Source organism: Pseudonaja textilis, chromosome 1 (genome assembly GCF_049901715.1).
Source record: "Pseudonaja textilis isolate UNSWEBS1 chromosome 1, rPseTex1.2, whole genome shotgun sequence".
In the NCBI taxonomy this organism is placed as follows: Eukaryota; Metazoa; Chordata; class Lepidosauria; order Squamata; family Elapidae; genus Pseudonaja; species Pseudonaja textilis.
In genome coordinates this window covers 77,320,392-77,335,179 of record NC_141990.1, presented here as the reverse complement: position 1 = coordinate 77,335,179, position 14,788 = coordinate 77,320,392, and the positions used below count along the sequence as shown (strand labels likewise).

The window sequence follows — 14,788 nt, the reverse complement described above, 5'->3', positions numbered from 1 at the left end:
AAGAAAGACTGCTTTGCTGCTTTCCTTGCGTGCAGCTAGAAGCATAAGAAAGAAATGGAAAGAAGCAGCCCGGTGGCCAGGTGAAGCGTGTGCGGTGAGTGGGGCAAATTTCCCCCCTCCACCCTTCCCCTCCTCCTCTCACTACATCATGTTGTTCGCAATGCAAGTGACGCAAGTCTTGTGTTCTTGCGGGCCATGTGGGCGGCACAGCCTTGTGTTCCCACGCAGCCTGGATTAATTGCTTTGGGGTGTGCTTTGGGGGTGACATTTCTCTGTGGACCACCAAAATTTTCTTGCGGACCACCAGTGGTCCCCGGCCCACTGGTTGGCGACTACTGCTGTAGCCTACCATTAGGGTCCTCTTCAAAGTCTACAGAGCTGTTCCTTGACATGTGGGCTTTCCTTCTTTTTTCAACCATGGTATCTCACTTTCATTTGCAACTTGATAATGGCTTGTTTTAGTGAGAAGACACCCAAACTTACAGATACATTACCTCAAAATATAAAGTGTGTAACATTAATTTTTCTTTTGTAGAGAATCTATGAAGCAGAAGATAATCAACTGCTGTCGGAGATCATCAAATGTTTCTTATAAATATTCTAAGGTATTTTATTATATAAGTGCATCAAATATTCTTCTTTTAATTCTGTATTGTAGTCATAACTTCGCTATGGTATGTGCAGAGCTATATCTTGTAAAAATCAGTGCTACTTAATTATAAATAAGCATGAAATATAAATAACTGGATGAATTTTACAAACTAAAAAAATCTGCCATACATTCACTAAGCATTATTTATTGATAGCTTTCAGTTGAGATTTTCGCCTATTGTTTAGTATTTGGAAGAAATGTATGTACATATTTCCATTCCTCCAGACTTGGGGGAAAATATTGAAAGCATGGCTGTGTGTCATTTCAAAGGAATAAGGGCCAAATGGAAAATTAGCCAGATTTTTGCAAGAAAAGGGTAGAGGTTACAGTGTATTCCTCTAGATCACATTGTGGAACTGGTGGCCCTTAGGGCATTTCTGAACTATAAATATAAGCCATCCTATCAGTTTCCATGCCAGGTTCTTAGAATATACACTTAGCAAGTGGAGGTGATACCTTTCTCATCCTGTCTGTAGAAAACAACCCTTTTGTGTAGGAACAAAGCTGCTTGTATTTAATCAATGTGGTACATAAAAGTTTGGGTATCCTTTTGAATTGTCAATATTTTTGCATAAATTTGATGTAAAACTTAATCTGTTTTCCATACAAGTCCTAAAACCAGATAAAGAAAATCCAATTAATTAAATAAACCAAAAATATATTTGTTTATTTATTAAAAGAAATTATTCAAAGCTATTTTGGCAAAAGTATGTGAACCTTCACTTTCAATAACTGGTATGCTTTCCTTGGGTAGCAATAAGTGCAACTAAACATTTTTTGATAACTGTTGATCAGTCCTGCATATCAGCTTGGAGGAATTTTAGTCCATCCTCTGTACAGAATAGCCTCAACTCAGAGATGTTGGGGGTTACTTCACATGAATTGCTCCCTCAGGTTCTTCCATAACATTTCCATTAGATTAAGGTATGGACTTTGACTTGGCCATTTCAATACATTAGCTTTCCTTTGATTTAATCATTCTTTGGTTTTATGACTTGTGTGTTTTGAGCTGTTGTCATCCTGCATTACCCACTTTCTCTTAAATTTCAATTCCAAGACACACATCCTGACATTTTCCTCTAGAATTGGCCGTACAATAATTCAGAGTTCATAGTTCCATCAATAATGGCAAGCCATCCTAGTCAAAAGGCAGCAAATCAGGCCCAAATCATGATATTGCCATGATTCCACCACTGTGTTTCACAGATGAGACAAGGTTCTTGTGCTGGAATGCAGTGTTTGCCTTTCACCAACAGAATTTTTTTCATTCAAGGCAAAAAAAAAACACCTGGTTTCATCCATTCACAGAACATTCTTCCAATAACTTTCTGTCATATTCAGGTCTTCTGCAAACTGTAGATGGGCAGCAATATTCTTTTTGGATAATAGTGACTTTCTTCTTGCAATTCTGCCATGCGTACCATTATTCTTCATTGTTCCCTTGATGGTTTCATGAATGCTACAATTTATCAATGCAAAAGAGTTTCTAAAACATTACCCTGAGAGTTTCTAGTGTATTATACACCTTGCTTTTAGTGAGACCTTAGTGGATCAAACATTAAGTATAGGGTTGAGTTGCCTCCATTTGTACACAATCTGTCTTGCCAGATAGAGTCCAAACCCTTTGGAAATAGCCTTGTAACCTCTTCTAGTCTGTTGAGAATCAGCTGTTTTCAGAGGAATCCAAAGACTTCCTTTGTTCCAGCTATGACATATTTCCATGTACCTGTGTTGTAAAGATTAGACCTTGATAGTGGATACCCAGAATTCTGTTCTTTAAGGAAGGACTTCCCATCTGATTATGATCACTCTAATTTCCCTTCAAGTGAACGTATATTCCTAGAGCTTCACATAATTTTGCCACACAGAAATATATAGTTTTGGATAATTTTCCTCAATAAATACATGAACAAGTATAATAAAACTCGTTTAATTAAGCTTTCTTTATCTAGTTTCAGGATGTGTGAAGAATACATCATGTTTTAGGTCATATTTTTGCAAAAATATTGAACATTCAAAGGGCTTCACAGATTTTTGAGTACCACTAAAATGATCCATAGAGCTCTGTGTTCTTTGCTCAATGATCCATTTTCCCATTGTTTGTTCCTGATTCCCTCTCGTAAAATATGTATGAACCTGCAAAATATTTATTTTGCTGAATATAATTCTCCAAAATCAGATGTAGCTTGCTTTTCAGTAAACTAAATTATCATGTTTTTAATACCATTCGCTACTTGTGTATCCTTGGACTTGACAGATAAATACTGAAGAAGTAAATGAGAATGAAACAGAATGGCTCATGGAAGAAGTAGCTACGCCAAATCACAGTTCAGGAAACGAAGCACACATCAATGGCCACGTAGCACGAAGGGCAGTCATGTCAGATACCCTCATGTCCCTTCCAGTGGATGACATGGACAGTGAGGATGAAGTATTGACAATACCAGAGGTGAAGATTCATTCAGCAAGAGATGTTGATTCAAGAGGCTTGAGCAGCACTAGAAGGCCATTTCAAAACAAAGGTCATAAGCCTTCAAGCGGTGGAAAAACTCCTCTGCCTAACGGAAGGAAGAATAGCAAAACCAGCCCCGCTTTTGGTCAAGAAGAAAGGCAGAACTCCATGAACATTGCATCATACCGTGATGATAGCGATGAGGACTTGTTGAACATTTAACCTGCAATTGTGCCTAATTAAAATTCCATATGTGTATATGTATATTAAATACATTAAGGTGGGACAGCAAAACACTTCCAACCAAAAACGAAGACTTGAGTTGCAGATGCCTTTAGCAAGGGATTGTTTCAAGGGAAGGGTCGGAAGTGTCCGGTCCTAGTTGTTTACAATGATTGGTGACGGCTGGGTTTCTAGCATTCAGTGAATGAAATAAAGATAATTCTCCTTGGGTAGAACACTCATATATTCCTTGGGAAGGTTTTAGAAACTGTATCATATTTTACAATGATGGGCTCAAATCTAAATGAAGTCCTTTCCGCTTCATTGTGAGACTTGATTTTAACACTCTTTATATTTATTGCTCTCACTACTCAGGTTCACTGAAAAAAAAAAGATAGGCAATTTGTTCTTCCTGCAGGCAGGGTATTTTCTTCTGTAGAGTCACCCATCTCATTAGGTTGGGTTTCTTTGGTGTACATCATGGAGCTGGTCTGTATCTTGAATATGCCTGTATATTTGATTTCTGTAATCTTATTCAATTAAAATAATTCATTTTGATTTGAAAAATGTTTTAGCTGGAAGGTATAAATCCTATAGCTTTAGCCTTGAGCAGTGGCTGTCCTTTGCATGTTAGGTCTGTTTTTTGGTACCAGTCATATAATGTCGTTCATCAGTGTTTACAAGACTGTTGGTACAGCAACCCAGTGCTATCCTTCAACATTAGCTGGGCAAAAAAATAATGAGTATGCCTTTCCCAAAGACCCTTTCAGGTTACGTACTAATGCTTGTAGCTTTTTCTCTCGAACTGTTGTTGTGATGAAAAAACACATGTACCTTTTTTCCGAATGCTGTCTCCCATCAGAAGCTTAAACAATTTTTTTATCCTCGGGAAATTGCCAACTAATTCCAGGTCAAACTAGAGTATCAGCTGTATTGCCCTACAAATTTTTATGGCTGCTTTAAAGCCACAGACTTGCAGAACAGGGGCACGCCAAGGTTTTGGTACTAGATGCATTTCTTTTGAAGAGTAAAACTCTTTGGATATTGTCACCAAACTCCTTGATCATTGTTACAAGCTTCAACAATTAACCTTAAGGGAAAGCTGGAACAAGTTCTTCTTGCAGTATTTAGCATCTTAGTGCTTTTTAAGAGGCTCATGGGCAACATGTGAGTTTCTAAGAACTGGGTACCAGTATTTAGGCTGGCCAGAGGCTCTTCCTTCATTCCTCCTTTCTGTCTTGTCCTGTTCGCGTTGGAGTACTTAAGGTTGGCTTCCTCTTGGTACCTGGATTTGATGTAACAAAAGTGTTTAAAGAATTTCAATAAATAAAAACTAAATTATGTTTCTGTAGGAATCTGTGTAGTACTTTTTTTTTTCATGCCTTCGCATGTCTTATGTTGTGTTTTCAAAGAATCAAGGGCCAAACCTTTACAAAGTCCTTAATGCAGAATGCAAATAACTAACAAAATAGTGATGAACCGTTATGATGTTAAAATGGCTGAAAGAGGGATGGTATGAAAAGGTTCATTTCAAATATTGATATGGCAGATTTGTTGTGGGGTGGTCAGCATAAAATTTTAGTAAGTAAATAAGATGCTGACTTCTCAAGTTACATGAAGGGCACTAAGGGAAATCCTAGAAAATTGTTTTGCAAAGGCAGAACTACAATTATAAGGGGCTGCTGAAACTAGTACAGAATTGGAAACTTGCAGTTCTGCATACTGTTGTGCAATACTCAGTATACTTTTACATTTAAAACTGTAAAGTTGCCTTTAAATGTAAGTATTGTTTAGAGTTACCATTGGTCTAACACAGGGATGGGTTGTAAAAACAGTATGCTTACGGCATGTATTGCAGTAAGCTTTTTTTTCCTTTGAGTGCAGGCTTGAGTAGGTAGAAGCCTCAAGAAAAACAAATCCCCATTTTAAGCTGTATTGTACTTATTTTTTTCTAGAGTATGTTATAGTTTCATCACATTATCTTAGGTTTACTCATCCTAACTGGGTTTGTGCAACCTACCAAATTATAAACTTAATCACACAAGCTTGGTTTGCCCAAAGCACTGAACTACAGATTGACCAATTGGACCACGCAGTACTAGATATTGAATTCCAGAAATTTCTTTGGGAGGGCATACAGGTAGTCCTTGACTTACAACAGTTCATTTAGTGACCGAAGTTACAATGACACGGAAAAGGTCACTATTATGACCTTTGCAGCATCCGCATGGTCACATAATCAAAATCTGGGTGCTTGGCAACTGGTTCATATTTATGACGGTTGCTATGTCCCACGGTCATGTGATCACCTTTGTGACCTCCTGACAAAGTCAATGTGGAAACCAAGTTCACTTAACAAATGGGTTACCAACTTATCAACTGCAGTGATTCACTTAACTGGCAAGGTCGTAAAATGGGGCAAAACTTAACAAATGTCTCACTTAAAAGAAATTTTGGGCTCTGTTGTGGTCATAAGTTGAGTTCTGTCTATATATCTTTTTGGGGGGCTATTCTGTAGTCATGGTGAGAGGAAAATCAGCTGCTTTTAAGGAATTGCAATGGATGTTATACTGTATTTGTTTCCCTTCATTTCCAAGCCTTTTTGAAGTGAATCTACAACTTTTCTAACCAACCTCACAAAACAACATGTTGGGTGAATTCAACCACAGTCTATATACAAAAGTATGACTTAATAACTGCAATAACTTTAATAACTGCCTATGCTCAGTCATACTGTCAGGACTGCTGACTTCAAACCACAATAATTCACACTAAGGTACCAGGTTAATCCTTTAAAAAAAAAAATCAGGTAATTTCATTAATAGATTGTAGGGTAGATTCAATGACCCAATTAAGATTCTATCATAGTATGAATCTTGCAGCACCTTAAAGACTAACATTATTAAATATTATATGCATTTTCATGGATCATAGTCCTCTTCACCAGCTACATATGCAGCGTGTTTCTGTGGTAGGATTGTCGATCTTCATAGATTTCCTTTTGAATGCCGTGCATGTCATGCATTTGTATTTTCAATTATTGCTTCCTTATTTGCAGTTATTTTCTTACCATTTCATGATGAAATCCCCTTTATAGCACTGCTAGAAAGTCTTGCCGAAAACCTGGATTCTGGCCTGGGAGATGATAGAGATAATGATAACACTAAATGTATCTCTGTACTCAATGATGTAGAATACTTGCTTGTCTGAAGTGGTGATTACAGTACATAAGTGCTGACACTTGCTTGGAAAAATCATTGTTGCAACAATAGACAAATAGAGAACAATAGATCTCAGTGAGGGAGGTGGAATTTCTAATGGCCTTCTGAGAACAGTAAGAAGAGGTCCATAGGGGCAAATCTGCTGGGAGCTGAGCAATAGTCAGCTCACCCAATATGAGTTTCTCCTACCCCCCACCTCGCAATCGCCATATGATCTCAAGTGAAACAACAAGTTGCAAATGGAAAACATAATATAAGCAATTCTCCCAGCCAAAGAAAACCTAAAACAGCCAGCATTGGCTCTCTAGTTTCTCCAACACTTACAAAATTAGGAGAATATACAATCTTTCTTAAACCTGTGAGTACATTTCTATACTGTAAAAGAGGTGCTTGAAAAACCAAGCAGCTCTGTAGCAGACGTCAAGAGATTGTTCTTGTCCTGTCCCAGTGTCCTCCTTGCAAAAATAATTTGATAATCATGGTTTAATTTTTAACCACAGCACTCTGACAATATACCTTCCAGTTCTCATTTCTCCTTAGCAGATGAAGAGGAAAAACAAGCCCCTTACTGAGGTCCCACTCACTGCTTTAAGCCAAGTTTATTGTAACTGCACAGAGGGAAAATACATTGTTCTGCAAGGGAGGAGAAGCAACTTACAGGGCTTGGTCAGATAATAGCAACAGCACTCTTCCCTTGGCACCCAGAATCCTCTTTGTCTTATCTAATTATAGCAGACAAAACTTTATTTTAAAAAAAAGAGTTCTCACAGCTCTTACTCCCCTTCTACTTTATCAAGCCATATAACCTGTTGCTATAATTGTGCTTCTTTGCATCAGGCCAGTTCTTTTTAGCAAGCTGAAGCCATTTTTACTAGGCCAAGCCACCTCTTCAATCAGCTTTTCTCCTTCAGAGGAAGCCTGAGAAATGTGAGCTTGCAGTATCTCAGTTCTGATGCATCCTCCCTCGGCAGAGATGGGCAATGCCTTATGCCTGACCTCTTCTTGGTGTTGGAAACAGGTGAAAGCTCAGAGAAGGAGCCATAATCGAGAAATTAGGGAACCATATCAGGCAGAGAGCTTGTATATTTTTCTTTGTCCTTTTGAGCAAAATATTTGGGGGGTGGGGTTCTGAAGTTTTTTGGGGTGGGTGGGGGGTGGGGTGGGGTGAAGTCTCTTTTAAAAAAAACACTTTAAAAGTCTATTATAAGCTTATGCTATTTGTTTTAAGTCTCTTTCTCTAATCTATGGCAGCATTTTTTGGCAATCATGATAAAGGAGAGTCTCACCTTTGGGCCTATGTTGCGTAATGCGTATTTCCACACTGGTTGTCTACATATAAAGTATCTTGCACAGTGTTTGTGTAGGGATTTCATTGCAAATGAAAAGATTTCCTGTATTAGAAAGCCTTCTTCATTATTTCTGATATACTGACCCTGGCTCAGAAAATTGTCACAACAATACTCAGAGAAGAATAGTTCTCAGTGTTGGAGGCAAAGTCTCTACTAGCCTCCTGAGGACAGTAAAAGAAGTCTATAGGGCCAAGTCTGCTGGGAGCTGCTGAGTAGTGTTTAGCTTATGCAATGGGAGCTTTATTTATTTATTTTTATTCGATTTGATTTGTCAATTGCTTACAAGATAATAGGTATAAGTATAAACATAGTTATGAATACATGGATACATATAAGAAAAATAAAAGAAAAAATAGGACAGGGACGATAGGCATGTTGGTGCGCTTATGCACGTCTCCTACAGACCTCTTAGGAGAGAGGTGAGGTCAATAGTAGATAGTCTAAGGTTAAAGTTTTGGGTGTTTGGGGAAGAAACCACAGAGTCAGGTAAAGTATTCCAGACATTGGCCACTCTGTTGCTGAAGTCGTGTTTCCTGCAATCAAGTTTGGTGTGGTTTACCTTGAGTTTGTATCTACTGTGTGCTCTTGTATTGTTATGGTTGAAGCTGAAGTATTCATTTGCAGGTAGGACATTGCAATGTATGATTTTATATACTATACTTAGATTGAACCGAAGGCAGCGTAGTTCTAGATTTTCTAGGTCTAGAATTTCAAGCTTCTTCCTCTCTCTTACCTCTTGCAGTCCCCATCTAATCTCAAATAAAACAACAACAGCAATTGCAAAACATAACACAAGTAGTTCTCCCAGCCAAAGAAAACCTAGAATAGTCAGCATCAGCTCTCTAGTTTCCCTATCACTTAAGAAATTAGGAGAGCACATAATCTATCCTAAATTAGTAAATAAATTTCCACTTAAAAAGTGGGGCCTGAAAAAGCAGGTAGCCTGGTCCTATAGTAGGTAAGTGTCAATTTTCAACAGGGATTATCTTTGGGGCCTATGAGATACATATTTCCCCATTTCTTTTCCCCTTTCCTTTGCAAAAACTCTTGAAAGAATTCTCATATGAAAACCCTTCTTGATTATTCCCGAAGAGTTCACACAATGACTGACCTTGTGGATGCTTCATCACTGGAGGTTTTTTAAGAAGAGACTGGACAGACACTTGTCTGAAATGGTATAGGATCTCCTGCTTGATCAGGGGGATGGATTAGAAGACCTCCAAGGTTGCTTCCAACTATTCTAATTCTGATATTTGATTTAATGCGGAAAGTATAAACAGGAGGCTGTCCTCAACTAGAAAGTGGCAGGTCAGTGTTATTACTACATTGGAGACTTTTGAGATTGCCAGGCCATAAGATAAAAGATTTGCTACTGTAGAACATCCTGGTACCCATATTTATGAGGTAACTTTGTTGTCACTGTGGTTATACAGTAGAGAATTCCTACACGTGTTTTGATCACTAAGATCCCATATAATTGTTACATTCTATTGGTCAATTATGAGTTATATCATCATAAGGATGGTTGGGTGATGCTATAAATTATTAGTATGGAGGATTTTTTTCTGCACTAATTCCTTACATAATTTTGTGGGAGATCTGGATGATGTCAATGTCCACATATAACCTTCTCATATCTTATTGTTGTTGCTTCCATCTTTTTTATTTTTATTGATTGAAAAAAATGGGAAAAATTGAAGAAAGATTAGAGGCAGTAACATTAAGAAGGTCATACATTCACCCAAATGTAAAATTAGCAAATAATGTATAGCTTTGAATATTTGGAAGCAATAGGCTTCCTGTATTGGAAACAGAGCTAATAGATAGCCCTCAGAAATGTAGACTGCAAGGTATTTAGATTACTATCTAAAATTGTGGGTATAGCTAGATGGCAAAAGGAACAATGATAAATGAAAGACAACATTAATTGCTTGTGAATCTGATGGCTATATGAGCCAATCCACTATTTACTGGTCTTCATTATGTTGTACCACATTGCATTTTTAGTAGTTATCTGTTTTAAACACAGTTTTTAGAATAGAAGGTACTTGCAATGGTGTCAAAGGCATTTAATGAATTTCTGTGGTAATAATCCAACTAAATATTCCATGCAAAATAACTTGACCTCTTTTCTAACAGATTGTCCAGTTTTGTTGACCAACAGAATACAGTGGCCAAAGTGCATTTACTATTTTTCCATGAAACCCTGATAGATAAGAGTAAAATGTGGACTGGGTAATGCTACCATTGTGTTTATGTGTGTATCTTCAAGTCAATGTTTACTCCTGGCAACTTCCTGGACCAGTTCCTGCAGTTTTGTTGGCAAGATTTCAGAAGTGGCTTGCAATAGTTCCCTTTCTAGGGCTGAAAGAGAGTGACTGGCCCAAAGTCATCCAGCTGGCGTTGTGACAGGACCAGAAATCTTGATTTTCTAGCTCTTGGTTTTTAGCACAGTGCCTTAACCTTTGTACCAAATTGACGCTAAACTGCTATTAGTTGGGTATAAAACTGCTTGAACAATCATCCTAGTACATCAATGATTCAACTTCAGAAGTAAGAATTGAACTGAATTCCAGTCCAGTTCCATTCTAGGTTCTAATCATATTGATAAATAATTTGGATAAAGGTTAGAAAACACAATTATCAAATTTGCAGATGACACAAAACTAGCATTGCAAACATCAGAGAATAATATCAAGATTCAGCAGGACCTTGACAAGTTCATACAATGAGCAAAAAAACAAACTGGATTTCAAGAGGGACAAAATGCATGTGTGAAAGAAAAATCAGATGGCAGAAGTGGAGAAAACCATAACGGACAGCAGTACACGAATCATGGTTCTGGGTATTTTAATGACTTGCAAGTTGAATATGAGTTAAATATAATATTCAGGGTTGTTTTGGTTTGTTTAAAAAAATGCAATTCTAAGATGCAACATCATAAGCACAGGATCAAAATCAAGAGATGTAATAGCTGCTTTCCATTTTGTGTTGGTTAGGCAATGTCTAAAATATGGCATCCAATTCTGGGGAGTTGAATTTTAGGAAGGACATTGATGGAACTGAGTGTGTCCAAAAAAGACAGCAACAACGACGATAATCATGAAATTTTCCGACCTGTAGATTGGGAGGAAGATGATTTTCCCAATTTACCTTTTTCATTCTCTCTGGGTCTCTTACTAATGTACTCCAGGGTTATGACAGACTCTCTGACCCAGCATGGGAGGCTCTGCTCCAGAGACTGTGAAGTTGGCAAAAATATATATCGTCCCTCCGCCTTAACCAGTAGGAATCTCTGCTGCATGATGAGCCTTCCACATCACTAAAAAAAAATCCCTCTTTCTCTCTTCTTGTGAACATTCATACCCCCACAGATGAACAAGCAAGCGGATTGCAACTCTTTTCATACCTTGACCCTGCAATTCTCCCTGACTCAGCCAAACAGTAGCACTTGGTTGAGAAGTAAATAGGTTTAAATCTCCAGCCATCCATTTTCTAATGGAAGCAATTCAGATTATTGCTTCAGTTTAGTTGCAGAAATATCTGTGTAAAGTAAGTGGAAAGGGGAAAAAAAACCATCTACACTTTAAGAAAGGAATTGATGCCCTCAGAAACTGCTCAGACTGGTAAGTATCTAATAGGAGGTCCAAAATCTTTTTTTCTCTCTTTCCCCTAACCTTGTTTTTTCCTCTAAAAGAAGCAAAAGATTGTCAATTTTCTTATTGATTCAAGGTAGCTTTAAAACTAACCATCTGTTTTATTAAAAGTTATCCTTCTACGTCTAAGAAGTTTTGAATGTAAGAATATAAAGTTTTAGATAAAATTTAACTTGCAAGTTAAATTATGATTGTGACTAAATAATAAAGAGAAAAAGAATGATGAAAGGGAAAAGAAACAATACAATTGCAACAACATTATATACATAAAACTGCTTCTCACAGATGTGTATATTTACATACCGTAAATTTTATTGTACATTTATATGTTTTACACAGCAGTTTCAATAAACATATTACATGTGATCAATTTGAGGTTTATATGTATAATATTGCAATTTAATCTAATAAGTCTTTATTTCAACATGGATAGCAAATGATCATATCTTAGTAACTGCTGCATTTTTACTTGGAGTTTTGCTTTTGAGAACAAAAGCTGAAAAAATATGCCTACCAGCTTTAATTGGAGGGAAAAAAGAACAAGAGGTTTTGTTCTTTTCTTACTTTATAAAGTGAAAAAGCAAAGTAACAGCCTAAAAAAGAATGATGAAAGGGGTGAAGTAATTGGAAACAAAATCCTATGAAGATTGGTTAAAAGGACTGAGTATCTTTGTCTTAAAGCCAAGGCAACTATGGGGAGACAGGAATGCAGTGACATTCTATTCACATTCCTATCAACCATTCATGATAAAAAAAACCTTAGGTGGTAAACAATCAATTTTTAAAAATAAGATATCACTTGGAATAAAGTGAAAATTAATACGTTAAATGAGTGGTGTACAACCTATAGACTATGTGTAGCCCCCCATACCCTGAAATGTGAAAATTATGGCAAAATATCTGATTTTGTTTCAAAAAATAAAAAATAAAATGAGGTCAGGTGGCCTCAGGAAGCAATTGTTCCCATTTCTGCACCTAAAACATCCCCCAATCTTTTTTTTTAATTCCCCAAATCACATTATCAAAATGTAGCAATTTTGCCAGTGAATTTCAAAAGCATGAATCGGGACTGTTTTTCAGAATTTGGGAGAACATTTTAAACGGTATAAATGGGAGCTGTCTGCTTTTCCAGGGCTCTTAGCTACCCGTTCAATTCCGCTGAACTCTCTGAATGAGCTGATATAGTTTGGTCAAATGCCATCTAATGAAGGCACTGTACAATTCATGATTTATTTATTTATTTTTACTTTTGCTTTACTTACATTTTACTTCACTGGATTTTAGTTGTAAATGATTGGGATCTTGGCAAATATGACAGGATGCAAATGCAATAAACAAACAAATGTGCCTTTTGTGTAATTAGTGTCAAATGAACAAATATGCCAATTTGAATATTGTCTACATGAAAAATAGCACAAAACTGACTGCTAGATTTGAAAAATGTTTTAAAAGGCTGAAAAAGTTGCAGTATCAATTATTCATGGCCACAACTGGGCTTAAATGAAAATAAGATAAGGAAAAACCAATAAGATATATACTCATTTTTAAAATAATTTAAATATTTCTGTTTAATTACTATGTCTGGAATTATATTAAGCCACTATTAAGTGAGAAAACATTTTCTGGAATATATGTATGAATAAATGAAGTGAAAAATGAAGATATATTTTAGGAAAAACTATTAATATAGTAAGATTTGCTTTGGTAGAAATTCAAATTGTATTATTGTAGAAATTCAAATTGTATTAACAGAGGCTAAGTAAAAATGTTGGAAATTAAGCAATGGAGATCCATCATGCCTTTGTTGACCTAAATAGTTCAGAAGTTAGAAAATCCCTGAATCAGTTAGGATCCTGAACATACCTCCTTATTAAGAAATATGTGCATTGTATGTATACACAGATACAAAGGCACACAGTGTTCATATTGTATGTACATGATTTGTATATGTGGAGTTTGAGCTTTTTAAAAATAATAATGGAAGTAGTATTACTTTAAAATTGTACTAATCTAGAGTATTAACAAGTAGCCATTGAATAGATCTGTTGAATAGCTCTGAAAGTCAAATTTTAACAGAATCATTGTACCTCTCTCCAGATTGCCAGCCTATCACATGATGGGTTATGCCTAGAATACTTATTACAGGGTAAATTAGGGGCAGCATTTGAAGAAATGTACTATGTAATGGAATGCAGAGTACGTGATTATTCAAGAGCGTCCAGCGCTGGACAAATATTCTAGGGAAGCAGGGGAAAGAGACTTTACTCTCCACCAGAGGTTTGTTGATTGTACTACTGGTGTTCACACTGATACTTGCTTTGATGAATACATCCAGATTGTTCATTTGGTTCCTATTGATTTGTCATCCACAACAAGCCAGAGAAATCATGATTTCTGGAATACTTCATAGAAGTTTATTACCAAACCTGGTCGTCTGCTAAATAAGTCAAAAAAGCCACTAAAGATATTTGAAGCTTACTGAGATGATCTTCCCTCTGGTGAAACATCTATAAAAAGGGCAATGGATGGCTTAATCATTCATAAATTAACTCTTTATCTTGGGGCTAAATGCCTTGTTGTATAAGCACCTCTCTTCTCAGTACAATTAAATACTGGATTGCAATTGATTCAGCCTTCATCCAAAATGCCTGACTTTGATGATCTTTTGGAACACATTGGGGAATTTGACTTCTTCCAGAAAAGGGTCTTTTTTCTCCTTTGCTTTCTCTCAGTTGTCTTTGCCCCAGTCTACGTAGGAATTGTTTTCCTAGGGCTTATACCAGAGCACCGTTGTTGGACTCCGGGAGTTACTGAATTAAGCAACCGGTGTGGCTGGACTCTTGAAGATGAACTGAATCACACTGTTCCAAAAGGGACATCCAAAGAGGATACTTTCACCCCTCAATGCATGAGATACAATGTCAACTGGAATGAAAGTGGCCTGAGCTGTACAAATCCCCTGGAAGACTTCACCAGTCTGGAGAACAGGAGCCTCCTCGTGACCACTTGTCAAGATGGCTGGCTTTATGATGCTCCAGTCATGTCCATTGTGACTGAGGTAAGGTCTTGCCATTGTTTCAAATCTAATATAAGATTTTGTTTCAAAAAAATATATGCCGTGTCATGTTTTTCCACTTGGATTTATTCAACAAGAAGATAAGTGCATTTCTTCCATGGCTACTACAGAAAATTCTAGAATATGCATGCTCAGGGGTTAGAATTTGTAAACATTATTT

General features: G+C 36.8%; 2 protein-coding genes across 2 annotated transcripts in view; both read left to right on the top strand.

Moving 5' to 3' along the window:
• IGF2R (insulin like growth factor 2 receptor) overlaps window positions 1-4,681 on the top strand; it is an 80,562-nt gene extending 75,881 nt beyond the window's left edge. The window contains exons 47-48 of the mRNA XM_026705083.2: window positions 536-605; window positions 2,910-4,681. Of these exons, the coding sequence (XP_026560868.2) occupies window positions 536-605; window positions 2,910-3,326 (487 nt within the window). The 3' untranslated portion in view covers window positions 3,327-4,681. The remainder of the gene's footprint in view (window positions 1-535; window positions 606-2,909) is intronic.
• Window positions 4,682-11,326: 6,645 nt separating this feature from the next.
• Window positions 11,327-14,788, top strand: part of LOC113439400 (solute carrier family 22 member 2-like) — a 32,877-nt gene continuing 29,415 nt past the window's right edge. Inside the window, exons 1-2 of the mRNA XM_026705257.2 lie at window positions 11,327-11,522; window positions 13,650-14,610. Coding sequence (XP_026561042.1) covers window positions 14,197-14,610 — 414 coding nt within the window. The 5' untranslated portion in view covers window positions 11,327-11,522; window positions 13,650-14,196. The remainder of the gene's footprint in view (window positions 11,523-13,649; window positions 14,611-14,788) is intronic.